Source organism: Glycine soja, chromosome 6 (genome assembly GCF_004193775.1).
Source record: "Glycine soja cultivar W05 chromosome 6, ASM419377v2, whole genome shotgun sequence".
NCBI classification, from domain to species: Eukaryota; Viridiplantae; Streptophyta; class Magnoliopsida; order Fabales; family Fabaceae; genus Glycine; species Glycine soja.
This window is the reverse complement of record NC_041007.1, coordinates 12,367,416-12,381,575: the sequence shown is the minus strand read 5'-3', so window position 1 is coordinate 12,381,575 and position 14,160 is coordinate 12,367,416. Positions and strand designations below refer to the sequence as shown.

At 35.4% G+C, this 14,160-nt stretch overlaps 2 protein-coding genes and 1 pseudogene across 4 annotated transcripts; 1 reads left to right on the top strand and 2 right to left on the bottom strand.

The window, feature by feature from the left end:
• Positions 1 to 2,072: 2,072 nt before the first annotated feature.
• LOC114415759 (probable serine/threonine-protein kinase WNK7) lies at positions 2,073 to 6,723 on the bottom strand. Of its 3 annotated transcripts, none has more exons than XM_028380597.1 (9): positions 6,635 to 6,723; positions 5,202 to 6,006; positions 4,903 to 5,009; positions 4,770 to 4,807; positions 4,291 to 4,518; positions 3,974 to 4,194; positions 3,618 to 3,775; positions 3,089 to 3,533; positions 2,073 to 2,994 (listed from the first exon to the last, which is right to left on the bottom strand). In XM_028380597.1, the coding sequence occupies exons 3-9, from the start codon at positions 5,002 to 5,004 to the stop codon at positions 2,216 to 2,218; spliced, it is 1,971 nt and encodes a 656-aa protein (XP_028236398.1). In that variant the 5' UTR covers positions 5,005 to 5,009; positions 5,202 to 6,006; positions 6,635 to 6,723; the 3' UTR covers positions 2,073 to 2,215. The 3 variants fall into 3 exon arrangements, with proteins under 3 accessions (XP_028236398.1, XP_028236400.1, XP_028236399.1); XM_028380599.1 differs by having other exon boundaries at positions 4,903 to 5,004; XM_028380598.1 differs by having other exon boundaries at positions 4,903 to 6,006.
• On the bottom strand, positions 6,062 to 13,402 carry LOC114415762 (UPF0235 protein C15orf40 homolog). The gene is made up of 4 exons (XM_028380600.1): positions 12,970 to 13,402; positions 6,804 to 7,041; positions 6,635 to 6,723; positions 6,062 to 6,463 (listed from the first exon to the last, which is right to left on the bottom strand). The coding sequence occupies exons 2-4, from the start codon at positions 6,961 to 6,963 to the stop codon at positions 6,332 to 6,334; spliced, it is 381 nt and encodes a 126-aa protein (XP_028236401.1). The 5' UTR covers positions 6,964 to 7,041; positions 12,970 to 13,402; the 3' UTR covers positions 6,062 to 6,331.
• Positions 7,819 to 13,518, top strand: LOC114415761 (annotated as a pseudogene).
• Positions 13,519 to 14,160: the final 642 nt, after the last annotated feature.

The window sequence follows — 14,160 nt, the reverse complement described above, 5'->3', positions numbered from 1 at the left end:
TGTTGTATACTACTACACTGGACTTTTTTTCATTGAAAACAAATACAAACATATGTTAAAAAAAAATTGAAAATCTTTATGTTTGAGTAGTACTGTTAATTATATATATGAAACAATTATTTGGAATAAAAACACTCAACCGAGTTCAAGAGTTAATATCGAATACAAAACGCTCTAAATTGGCTGTGATAAGTGTTACTATTTCGTATCATATTAAGGATAACATTTTTTACGGCATTAAGGAGAACATTTAACTTCTCTTTTATTTCTATTAGATGTCTTCATTACATTCTAAAGTTAATAATAAAAATAAAACAATTTTTTTATAAGACACTTCCAAAATGAAAATAACATTTATTTGTTGAAATAATTAAAATAGGAATACAAACAATTAAATATTATTTTTTGAATATAACCAAAACACAAGTGACTTAATTAAAATATAAAAAAAAGTCTTACGAAAGAAAAATAAATATAAAAAACATTAAATTAAAAATAATAATAGAAAAAGATTGGTAATAAACAATCCCCATAATTTTTTTGGGAAAATTAGTGAAATAAAGGTTTCAACCTCAAGCCATTATATATATATATATATATATTAATGTTCTAAAAATAATTGAACTATTGATTATTTTAATTGATTTCTTTACTCATAATTATGGAGTTTAGCATTCTAACTTTTCATTAAGTTGTTCAATTATGATTAACTAAAGCATATTAAATTCAAAATGAAGTCAGATATAAATTTAATGGACTGAAAACTTTGTATTTTAAATTAATAAATACATTTTTTCTCTGTTTATGGGTCAAGTTAACCAAGCTAACTTTACAGCCTCTTTAATTCTTTATAAAATAAATTAATGATTTTTTATTAAGATTAATTTATTGAATAATTCAAATGATTTACATTCCGAAAAAACAGTGTAAAACAAATATTTACATTCCAAAAGTTATAGTAGTATTCCCTCTAGAAAGAAAAGAAAGTTATAGTAGTATTCCAGTCATTGCATATAGTTTTGTCTTTTTAAATTTTACACGTTGAAATATCTTTATCTCGTATCCTTCTTTGCTAGAAGACATTCTACTATAATTAGAGGTAAAAGTATCATCAGTGTTATGGATACCTTGCTGAGATAATGACTACTGATTGGAATTTCATTGGATTCCACTGAAAAGGACATTAGGAGGAACATAAATGATAAATATAATAATTTTTTGTCCACCGTTATATATGCTGCAGTACTTTCATCATTAGTCTTCTCATTTTAATTTGTGTGGTTTTCGCCAAGAAAAATATTTTCAATGATAAAGAAATGCATTGTAATTCTGTAAATAAAATAAAATAAAACTGTGGTACATTGTATTGTGTCAGTCCACGATTGATTGAACTGAAATAATCACAAACCAATTAACAAAAAACATAAGTACCTCCTCTTCCGTAGTTAAATGTTTTTTACAAATAATGGAGTCCCAAACCCCAAATGCACATGATTATTGAATCCTTGAAAGATTATGTTCATAATATTGTTTCTATATCTAGAAAACAGCCCCCGAATTATCCCATACCCATTCCATGCCTCAACTTATATATCTATGACGCAATTATCTTTAAATTAAATCACCTTTATACTAGATTTTTTTCTTCTTTCCTTTTGGGTAAAGTCACCCTTGCTCGGTTGTATTCACTATTCAATTTCGATTTCCAAAATTATGGTCCCTTTGTCCATGACATTTTAATGGCACACTTAAACAGATAATGGTTCCAGTTCCACCACAAGAAAAAAGAAGATATTATTGTAGAAACAGATATTATATATTTAGGGCCAATAACTGATCAAGGTATCGAACAAATTAACTACTATTGGTATGCTTGCAAATGAATGTACCGACCGATTAAAATTTCGAGTCCATGCAAAACAATTAAGTAACGAGAACATATGAAACGATCACCTGATTCAACCCCACCTTCAATTGGGTTGGGTTAGATCTAGTTATTTTCGTATCATGCATCTCTGTCAAATGTTAACATGACATTAAGGATAATTTTCAATAGATTTTTGCAAAGGAAATTGCTTGCCACAATGACTAATAAGTGAACCTTTTTCATCCAGAACGAACTACTTACAATTGTTACTTACAAGGATATTGAGAAAGGATGAGACACTAATAGTAATTATTACATACTAGAAAGACAAAAGTAAATATTTTATGCTTAAGAATGCCTCCTTCTAGTCTCCATGATGTCATGGTTTTTTCTTTTCAATAAATCTTCCATTTCATCCTGATATTGTTGCTCAATCCTCTCTAACTCTATTCTCAACTCATCCCCAGGTTGAAAGAAGCAGGAAGCATTAATGGGATGACTAGAGAATTTCATCGTACCATTGCTTTCCACACAAGGAAAACTGCTATAATCAAATGTTGCCCCGAATTCAGATGCAAGCGAGCATTGACTATTAACTTTGGGAAGGTCAAAGTCTGTAAATCCTGATTTAGCAGACATGAACGAAACTGTAGAAAAATGCTTATCATTGAAGTCAGATGTTGCAGAAGCGTATGACCTATGTTTCTCAAAATACAAATCATCTGTCTTTAATTCTCTTCGAAGACCAATGTTTGCATGAGACACAAACTTGTCGCAAATCACATTATCAATGTTTTCCACTTCTGCCGGTCTTCCAGGCGAGGTTGAGAGACCTACAATTTCAGCCACAATTTGGCTAGAATCTTCTGAGCTTTGCCTGTATTTTGCTAATTCTGAGTCTTTCTGTTTACTTGAATGAGTTAGTTTACCATTAGAAGAAACTAAATGATCAATTGCTACACAAGGTTTCCAATCAGGAAGCAAAGTTGTCAATAGCAAATCAATTAACTCTGCTATAAATTTAACATTCTGCTCAGCAAGTTCAAGTTGTTCAACCATTTCACTTGAAACTGAGATGGCAGTATCACTGTTGATGTAGAATATGAAATGGATATTTCTTGCCCGCCCTGCATTTTGTTTCCAGATAACTTAACTTTCTATCAATATATTATAAACATGGTTTTGTTAAGAGTAGAAATCAGAGCTATAAGTTATACTGACCATTCTGATCAGCTATGCGGAGAACTAATGATACAGACTTTTCATCATTTTGTTCACCTTTTAGAAAAAATATGTCACCTTCCTTCAACCTTCGTATCTCAACACATGGGGAAGGCAATGCATTGTCAATAGAATCAACAGAATTATAAAGTAAAGTGGTCAATGGAAGCTCAGTGGCATCACCAAGATCCATTGAAATGGATCTAATACGTGTACTAGCTGGGCCTTCTGACATAAGACAACGATTTTCGAAGGTTCCATATTTAGGGAGAACAATATCTGGCAATGGAAGTCGACGATTCTTCAATGAACCATTCACTTGGAGAAAATTGTCCTTCAGAAGCTCCTTTGCTGACAATCTTTGAGATGCTGGGACAAGACATTTCTCAATAAATGATTTTACTTCTGGATCCTTGAGTTTGGAAAGAGCAGCAGGCTTTATGCCCTGCAGTATTAAATATTATATATATGACCATAGAATCCCAGTAATAGCTTAAAGAAAAAGAATATTATCAATAAGAATACGCACAGATGAAACTTTCTTGTATATCTGAGCTGAGTTTCTACATTCACTGTAAGGATATTCAGACGTAACCAACTCAAGCATGCACATCCCAAAAGAATATATGTCGGCTAATTCATTATAATGTTCATCATACAGTTCAGGTGCCATGAACTCCGGGGTTCCTACTAGGATTACATATGTGTAAATATAACTGGTGTAGAAATCAAACAGCAATGAGGCAAATAAGTCAGAAAAAATCCTCTACTAGTACTCTTTCATTACAGCTATCAGATGGAAAAAATACTAAATTATTGGTTAACAATACAAAGGATGAAAAAAATTAACAGAAAAAGAAAATGCAACAAAACAGAAGAACATACCAATTACACTCTTGGCAGTAGTCTGCTTCAACAGAGTTGCCAACCCTAGATCGCCAATTTTAACTTCTCCTCGGTGACCATTAATAAATATATTATCACACTTCAGGTCCCTATGTATAATAGGTGGGTTGTGACTGTGGAGATAGTTTAAACCCATTAAAATCTGCTTTGCCCATCCTTTAACGGCCTTTATGTCAACCTTCTTGTGTTTCTTACTATACCTAAATCATACATCAAATCCACTAACCAAAAGGCTGATCTCATAACAAAAAGGGAAAAACAAATGAAAAACAATTTATAAGGGATAGTGAACAAACTTTCTGAGGCTCCCTGAGGTGAACAACTCGGTAATCAAGTTAAGAGTTCTGTGCTTGTCATCAATCCAGGAATTGTAGAAAGTTACTATGCTGTCGTGCTTTAGTGACTTCAATAGATGCACTTCTGAGTAAAGCCTCTCTAAGCCACCTGGTGTCTGCAATACCTCATCAATCTGAACTTGGCTCCATGCAACTTCAAGTCCAATGATTTCATCAAACGCCTTGTAACTAATTAACCATAGATAAAGGAAAAAAAATGTATATCTTCAAACAATAAAAATTCTTAATGAAAACCATGAACCACAAAATGCTATGTGTTATGTTCTAAAACTGAGCAGGGCATTTCAAATGCCTTTTCAATTTTACATACAAAAACATGTAAACCTTGAAGTAAAAGAATAAAATTACTAGTGAAGCACTACAATAAAAACTAAAATAATAAAGAAACACATTGCTAAGAAGCCAAAAACAATGGATACACAGTCTTGAAAGCTCCTTGGCCAATAACTTCGTTATACTGTTATGAAAAAAAGAAAAAAAATCACTTTAATGCATGGTTAAGTTTTATGTTAGAAAAACAAAAAAGGGAAAATGGAACACACAATTACATACCCTCATGTAGCGATTAGTAGGATCGATTTCAAGAACGTTAGGATCAGGAGGCTCTAGAAGGCCTGCACCCTCTTCTGAGCTTTCTGTTTCCATCAAACTCATCTATGCTGTGAATATACGATTTCAAACTTTTGGAATCAAAACTATATTAATGAGCAATTGTTTATCTGAGATGGGTATCAAAATTTAACGAATTGAAAAGCCAAAATGTTGCAGGTCTGAGTTGATTAAGGCAAATTAGATAAAGGGATTAATACATTTTTTTTATTTTGGTGAGAAATAGAATCAATAAATTGTACCTTAGAGCAGGACCTTCTGAGCTTAGCTTCTTAGGAGGAATTCCATAGAATTTAGAAAGAGAAAAGGACATCAGAGAGAAAATGGAACCCAAATGCAAAGGAGGAAGAGAGAGAGAGTGACTGATCAAGCCTCGTGTGTGTGGTTAGGGGTGGAATTGTGTCAATGAATCGTATGCCACAACCTCGTCTTCCAATACAAACACCTCTCACTAAAAACAGATAAATTTTACAAGACACTCATTTCTTATACCATCCCTATTTATATACTCTATCCTTTTTCTCTTCTTCAATCATCTATCCCTGTTAATGTTATCATTCTCCTCTCGTGTTATTATTATTATTATTATTATTATTATTATTATTATTATTTTATAAGCCCTCTCGTAATATTATTGATCTATCACTGTTACTAAACGCTGGACAAATTACTCATATAGTTGTGTCCATCCATAAGCATATAAGTTTTCAGTCAAACTCGTTACAGCTACACGCGCAAATTGAGAAAAAAAAAATATAATGTGATAATTATACGCAATGTATTTCGCAGCACAAATGTCTTATTTATTTGAAAAATTAATCCTGGCACTAATGCAAATATATGACTTAAATTAATTTAAACATATCTTTCAATTACATTCAACAATTCAAAATTAATTCGGTAAAACTCTAAACCAAACGAAAATCAACAAAAGAAATAAATTATTCTTTGTAGATAATTCTATTCTGACTTTATCACACTTAAGAGTTAAGACTCCTCCTTCCTCTCCAATGATGTGTGCTATGGAGATCAAACCCCTAACTATTCCTGCAAAGTCACGCCAAATGAGCCACGTCCATTGATGGACAACTAACATAATTGGTACACAATTAGAACTATAAATATAAAATCTTAAGAAATGGATTATAAGTCATATGATACTCAATCCACATAAAGTTAACATTTATCAAATGACAGATATAACCACTAGCCAGCATAAATCTACATGAAATTATCAAAATATACACTGCAATACGAACTAACAGGTCAAAATACACCGCTCTACACTGCAACACTGCAAGAGCATTATATTCTGGCTGCACTTATTCTGGAGAAAGCAAGCAGCAAGAAAAACTCGTTTTTATTTTTGCCATCAATGCTGCTTCGAGACTTTATCCAAAGCGTCAAAAACATATTGCTGAGTTACATCTTCCACGATCACCGTCTTATCTCGTGACTTAGAACCAGTGCCTAAGGAGACTTGTCTTCGTTTCACACCCAAAACCTGACACCACCAGAACAATCGCTACAGAACATTTTTTTTTCTTTCTTTCTTTTTTTGAAACAACGCCATTTTATTTTGCTACAAATTATTGCAATCCGAACTTACAGAATGATGTAATCGACAGAATAAAATACAGAATGAAAATGTAACAATCCGAAAATCAGAACTTACAGAACTGATGTAATCGAGAAGAGCCGCATTTGCTTCGCCATCCCTCGCAGGTGCGTCAATTTGCACTCCCACCGCTTCGTCGCTTATATCTATTTATTAAGAAGAAGAAAAAGGAATCTAAAATCGCATTTATTAACTAAAATCGAAGAAACGCGAGCTAGAGAAATACCAGTTATAGATGCGGATTTGGCACCAGGTTTGGCGTGGATGGTTATAGCGACGGAGGAAGGAGGCACGCTCTGAATACAAGACGGAAAATCATTAGGTTTTTCCGACGGCGTTGTTACCTTAGACTCCGCCTTTGCTTTTCCCCTCTTCGCCGGCGGCATATTTTAAAACGACGCCTTTGCGTACAAGGAACGCCGTCGTTCTCTTGTTAATGATAAGTATATGATGTGCGGGACTACCTATTTTAAGATGCACTATGTCACATATGAATAGGATTAAGAAAGTTTTCAATTCACTATTAACCTAAAAAAAATAATTTAATTACCAATTTAGTCCTTATAATTTTTAAACATATCCATTTTAGTCCTTACACTTAATAAGTGGTTTTTTTAATCCTGTAGTTTACTATTTAATTTCTAATAGATTCCTCCGTTAAAATTGTTTGACACGGTTAAATTATTGTTCTCAATCGTCTTCCTCGAAACTCCCTTTCTTCAAGGAGGCCCCCGCTTTGCAACGGATAATGTACTTTCACCCCACCCTCACCGTCGTCGACGTCTGTTGCAAAATTGGCGTCGTCGTCGACCTCTCCGACACATGCAAACGCTAGAAATGTGAAGAGGAAGATTTTGATGGCACAGTGTACGGCAAGGTTTTCCTGTGAGATATAACACTCACGGGGTTTTCCGGTAACAATAATTTAATGGTGTTAAATAATTTTAACAGTAGAGATCTATCGAAAATTAAATGATAAACTATAGGGACTAAAAAAGTCGGAAGTATAATGAATAAGTTTGAAAACTATAGAGACTAAATGAGTAATTAAACCAAAAAATTAACTGTACAAGAATTAAGGAATATATTTATACTTTAAATTGAAAAAAAAATGAATAGATTAATAGTTGAACTAATTAATATTATCAACACTAATAATGGTGACCTTTGGTTGTATCCAACGGTCCTAAACAAGCTATTTAAATCGAGAGATCAAGATTTCGGATTAATTTGACAAGAAACTATCAGAACGTTGGAGAAACTAAATCCGATTAATTATAACGACGCGACGCAACGCCGGCGATGGGAGCGTCCTCTTCGTCGGAGCCGAGTTTCGGCGGAACAGAAGGAGTCGGAGGCCGTCGCAGCCTCCACCGGAGCTCTTCCACTGCTTCAGAAAGCATTCTCTAAGCTCGCCAATCCCGAGACCAACGCCGTTTCCTTAGAAAATATCCAGGTACTACTCGAAAAGCTGAACAACTTTCTCATTCTCGATGATCGTTTTAGTTTTTTCATTCTTTGATGACGTGGAAGGTCGGTGTTTTCAGCAATGCTTCAGTTTCGGTCGCGAAGGTCGTACTTTTTCCGGAAGCAACGTGCCGGATTCGTTTCCGGTGTTACTAGATCACTTAGCATCATCCCTAGTTGATCAATTTTTCGTGCCTAACAAAGAAGGAATAAATTGGATTGAATTCGTGAGGGATTACAACAAGTGCTGTGCTAGGGTGTCCGCGTCGGGTTCGCTGAACATGCTCGTGAGAGTGTTCGTCGCTATCTCACAAAGTGCGAACCTGCCTTTGCATTTGGAGTTTGAATCAGGGGATGATGATTGCAAGATCAACGGGAACCTTCTTCCTAGCCACGTGTTTCTGCTTCTTGCCCTGTGTTGGGTTATGTCGTGAGGTGGTTCTAGAAAGTTGAAGGGGGAAGGGAATTTAGCTTACCGGATCTGAATCGTGTGGTGAGGTTGATGGTGGTTTGAATGTGTGGGACTGTGATATCTCGAGTTTCGAAGTTCAGCTTCCTGCAGTGAAGTTTGTTACATGGGTTATGAGTACTGTGCCGTGCCTCCCGGATTGCTTGAGACAGTATTTTCATGCTAGACTTCAAATGGCAGCATCTGATGGGGTAATTTGTGTGCTTATAATCAATGGCTTCAGTGCTCATCATGGTTTCTTGTTTTTTAACGACCACTTTAGGTTAAGTTTTGTTGATTTCTTTACTCTATACGTGACATGATTAGTAGCTGCCGTTCTTGGTTGATTACATTCTTAGTTGAAATGTGATTCATATAACTATGCTCAGTTGCTTGTGATCTAATTCTGCCTGTCATGTTTTTTGTTTCTTTCGCCTTGATCTTCATGCTGAAATTGTTGTGATCTGAAACTACTTTCAAATGTGTTTTTCAAACATACAACACTCACCTTGTAATCTATGATTGAGTCTTTTTCCCTTTATGATTGAAACATGAAGGAAGGCTGCTTCATTTTACCAAAAAAGAGCTCCCAAGAAATTGTTTGCTATCTTCTATAGTCCATCAGTGTGGCATTCTATAATTGACCAATGATCTTTGCTTGAACATTCCTTTGGATGTTAGTGACCTTTTCAAACCACTGCTAGATTTCCTTATTGAGATTGTTGTTATTTATTAGTTGGGAATGATAATTGTTTTGAAGTCCTTTCAACCTTAAACTTTATGCTTTCTTATTTATGCTTGCCATTATAGAAAACCAATTCCCCAAATTCACCTTTTTAGGTGCTGTAAGATCAAATAATCCCTTGATGAATGGCAGGTTGAATTGCCATCCTCTAATTCCTCCTCTGGTGGAGATATTTCATCAACAGCTGCATATGATTATATTTTGACCCAAGGAAGAGCATGGGCAATTTCTATAACACAGAAAAGTACAGTAAAGGAAGAGATTTCTAGAGCATTTATAAGCAATGGAGGTGGAATGGATGATAACCTTCTTTATCGGTTTGCATCTCTGACTCTCAATAATAGATAGCTTCATAATGCTATTGTGCATTTGTGCTTTAAATAGTCTTGGACACTTGTCTATTTTCTTTATTCTTTTTTTGTTAAAATGAGGCAAAAAGGTTTGATGGTTGTCTATTATGATGTTTTCCTATTTTTTTTGTCTATTGACATGAGTAAATATGTTGTTTGAATTGCAACATTCATAACTTTGTTTATTGGTTTGCATTTCTGATCCCTCCAATCATAACTTCATCATGCAATTGTGTTTTAACAGTCTTGGTCTCTTGGACACTGGTCAATTTTCTTTTCATTTTTTTTGTTGTTAAAATTAGGGGAAAGTTATGCTTTCCTAATTTTTTGTCTATTGACATAGAGAAGATATGTTGCTTGAACTGCAACATTCATAATCTTGTTTGAGACTTACCTGTTGGAAAAGGAAGTGCTTATTGACATTGAACGTCTACTGCATTATAGGTCATCCACTCATGGAAGAGGCCTTGGCAGATTTTGGTCTCATGTTGAAGGTTACAGAGGTCCTTTGTTAATTTTGATAGCTGCAAGTTCAGGAGATGCCCATGAGGGAAATTCCATTGATAGGAAATGGGTTGTAGGTGCCTTAACAGATCAAGGTCTTGAAAATAAAGATATCTTCTATGGAAACTCTGGATGTTTATATTCTATTGGCCCAGTGTTTCATGTGTTTCCACCTACTGGTAGGTAGTAGAGGTAACAATGTTCCTTTTCCTGTTTTATCTCTTCTTGTGGGGCTTAGATTGGATTTTTTGAAACCCTGAAATCAATCATGTATGCTACTACTGACAGGTAAGGAAAAGAATTTTGTTTATAGCCACTTGCATCCTACTGGTAAAGTATATCAACCACATCCAAAGCCGGTTGGAGTTGCATTTGGAGGAACTCCGGGAAATGAGAATATTTATAGACGAAGATTTTGCAAAAGTGAATGTTCGCCATCACGCTATTGAAAAAACTTATCGGAGTGGATCCCTCTTACCAGATCAGGTATAATTCTATTGCTGGAAATACTGACTGTGTGAATATAGAACTCGTAACCCTAAGCTGATTAATGCATGCATAAGAAATTGTTGATCCTGTATGTTTCTGATGGAAACCTTTTTTAAATCATTATAAAAAAACTTCGTACCCCATTGCCCAGAGGCTCTTCGCTATGCGAAGGTATGGGGGAGGGATGTTGTACGCAGCCTTGAAACCTTTTTTAAATCATTATAGACTTAAATATATTTTTGATTCCTAATATATACCCAAATATTGCGTTTGATCCCTGATAACGCAATTTGTGGCAGTTCAAAAACCGTCAGTATTTGTTTCAAAATCAAATTTAAAATTTGTTGTGGTTTTTAACCGCTAGAATTAATTAAAGTAAAAAAATAAATAAATCAAACATTGAGAACCCTCTTTCGAGTCATCCACCAGCCCTTCACCTACCTTCTTCTCCCTTCAACCTTCATCTTCCAAAATAGATCTCAATTTTGAAAAACATTCCTCTCCCTAATCTTTCTCAACTTTGTCCCTTTTTCTTTTCCTCTTCCCAATCGCATATACATCCACATTAAGGTCTTTTCCTTTGTTGGAATCGTGCTTCATTTTATTCTCTGATTTCTTTGAAGCTTTGATTACGGAAACAACGGTATCGATGGCTAGGGTTGGGGTTTTTTCCTTGTTCCTCTTCCGCTTCTTTTCCTCCCCGGAATCGGTGTTCACAAGGTGGTCACCATTGTTAGGGTTCTGAGTGCGGTTTGTTGAGTCAGAAAGAGTGGGTTTTCTTCGAATGGGGTTGTCATTGGAAAATAGAGAGGCGGTGGCCATTGCTGTGGTCTATTTCGGCATGTTGGCAAAGAACTTGCTGAAAATGTTGGAAGGGGTTGAAACGGTGTTGGTTTCGGAGGATTGCTGCAAGTCATTTTGTTTCTTCTTACCCATTTCATGAATTGGATTGGGACAAAGGAATTGGAATTCGGTGTTTGATTTTAATCATGTTTGAACCTAGCCACAACCTCCATGGTACTCATGCACCCGGAAAAAGGTTCCTTCCTTAAAATCAACTCAGAATCGTAAATGCTTCCGCTGCTTGCACTCTCATCGACGCCCAAACAAACCCTAATTGCAAATTTAGAAAGGAACTCCTCGATGGTGCTCACCATTTCCCTCGCGTTCTGCCACGTGGCGTCGAAGGCAATGAGGACGTGGCCGGAGGAGGGGCCGAGGGAGGAGATGTGGAGAGTGGAGGCGAATGAGGGGAAGAGGAAGATGGCTAGGGGAAAGCGGTCGAGGAGGGGGGAGAGGTGGCGGGCGGTGAGGGAGGAGGTGCAGAGGAGGGACTTGTGGGGAGCCTCGTAGGGGTGTTGGACGATGAGGATTTGGGTGCCACGGTTTGGATTGAAGGAAGTGGAAGCGCGTGGCAGAGACAAACGCGACTGGGATGGTCGCAGATGGAGCAGTGCTGGCAATGAGGTTCCTCCGGTGAAGGGAAGTCTTCTTCTGCTGCTTCCGCCTCCATCCAATGCTATGTAGTGCAGTACAGTTCTACTACATACGAAGTTGCTCATGGCGATCCAAGTTGATTCTCGGTTGAGGTGGTGGATTTGAAAGCGGGATATAAGAGAACTAAACAACCTCCCGTTCTTCGACGGCACGTTTGACCTTGCTTTCTCCTTCTCAATGATTGATTTATTTATTGTTTACTTTAATTGATTCTAGCAGCTTTTAACCACTAGAAAATTTAAATTTGATTTTGAAACAAATGTTGGCGGTTTTTGAGTCGCCACAAATCGGGTTATCAAATATTTAACAAACACATCATTACTTAACTAACGACAAAATCTAAAATAAAATTTTTCAAATATCAATGCGAAAAAAAAATTTATAAGGGATCAAACGCAAAATTGGATATATATTAGGGATCAAAAACATATTTCAGCCATCGTTATATAAAAGGACTGTAATTTTCCAGTGAACTCTTCCAGGCTGGGCATGCTGTGATATTTCCTGTCATGATAATGCATTCAATATTTGGCTGGTGTTAAAAACTTTAGAAACATTTGAGAGTTTTGGTTAAAAGTATCATGGCCATTCACCAATAACATACTGCACTTGTCTCCATATTTCTGAGTTGTTGGCTTATGTTTCAGGGTTTCCTACCTGTTGAGGGTCTGATTTCTGAAGTTGAAGTTTAGGGACTTGGTGGGAAAGTAGGAAAGGAAGTGCAGAACTCTTACAAGAAGAGAGAAGAACTTTTCACTGAGCAAAGAAGAAATGTATCTGACTAGTTGTTACAAATATTAACTTTTGATAAATCAAAGAACAGCAATAACATTTTGTTATCATTCTATTTTGTAGGTTGACTTAAAGACATTCGCAAGTTGGGAGTATTCACCTGAGAAAATGATGATGGACATGATCTCCGATCCAAATGCTGTTCGAAGGGAAGACCACTGAGTTGGATCGCTGCAATACTTAACAGACATAAGCGTGGAATATATATTTCATGCTTTATGTTGTGATTGGTCATTATTGTTCAGGCTTGTGATCCTCAAGTAGCTGTACATACAACAAAAAAAATATGTATATTAACAAATATATCGTTTAGAGCACTATATGGGTATTGTGTATTTTCACTGAATCGTCCTCAAATGGGATCGAGGAATCGCATTAGTAGAGTGGCATCCCTCTTTCTCTTAGTTCCACACCATTATGTGCATTCATTACAAGTCAAACAAGAAACATGGCTGAAAGTGTGTCAACCAGAAATCATTGAACGAGATAGCAGCCTTGTGTTCAGTGTATATTAAATAAGTGGAAAGTTTAGGTATACTGTACCGTCTTTGTTAATTTGTTATTCACCTCACCGTTCGTGCTGGTGTATCTTCAAAAGCAATTTTTCGTTTTGCTAATAGTATTGGCATTTTTCTGTCCATAATATAAACTGAGGTAGCACGTAGTAGGTAAGGATGACATTGCGTTTGCGGTTTGACTGACCCAAAGTGTAAACGTGTGTGCACGAAGAAAATACTAAAGCATTTTTTAATATTCTCTTGATTTTTGTAAGCAATAAAAAACTCCTCATTGACCAAGACTTGTTATCTAGTAAAACTTGAATCCTTGGTTCAGTGGCTGGCAAAGACACCAGAACGTGTATAAGGAGCGTCGATTAGATTCCTTAACACCTTGTTTGTTTAAACGGAAATAAGATAGAATGAGTTAGAGTAGCAATAAGATGATTTTTTTATTATCAATGAAATGACTCAAATAAGGAATCCTTTGTAGGTCTTGCATGGAAATTGACTTCCATCCTTCACATGATATCGGTTCCACCTTTAGGTTAAAACCATTTTATTTATATAATTTTTTAAAAATAAATATTATTTTACATTAAGAAAATAAATAATAGATTAAATGTTATTTTTTAATTAATATAAAATTCATGTAATTTATTTATTTCTTTTCACTCATCCAAATAAGTGAAAAGATATTTTTGTACATCTTTTCCTATTTATTTTCATCTAAACAATTCATTCACCCTATTTGTCTTTTATTTTTAACTTTGTTATTTCTTTATTTTTGTCTT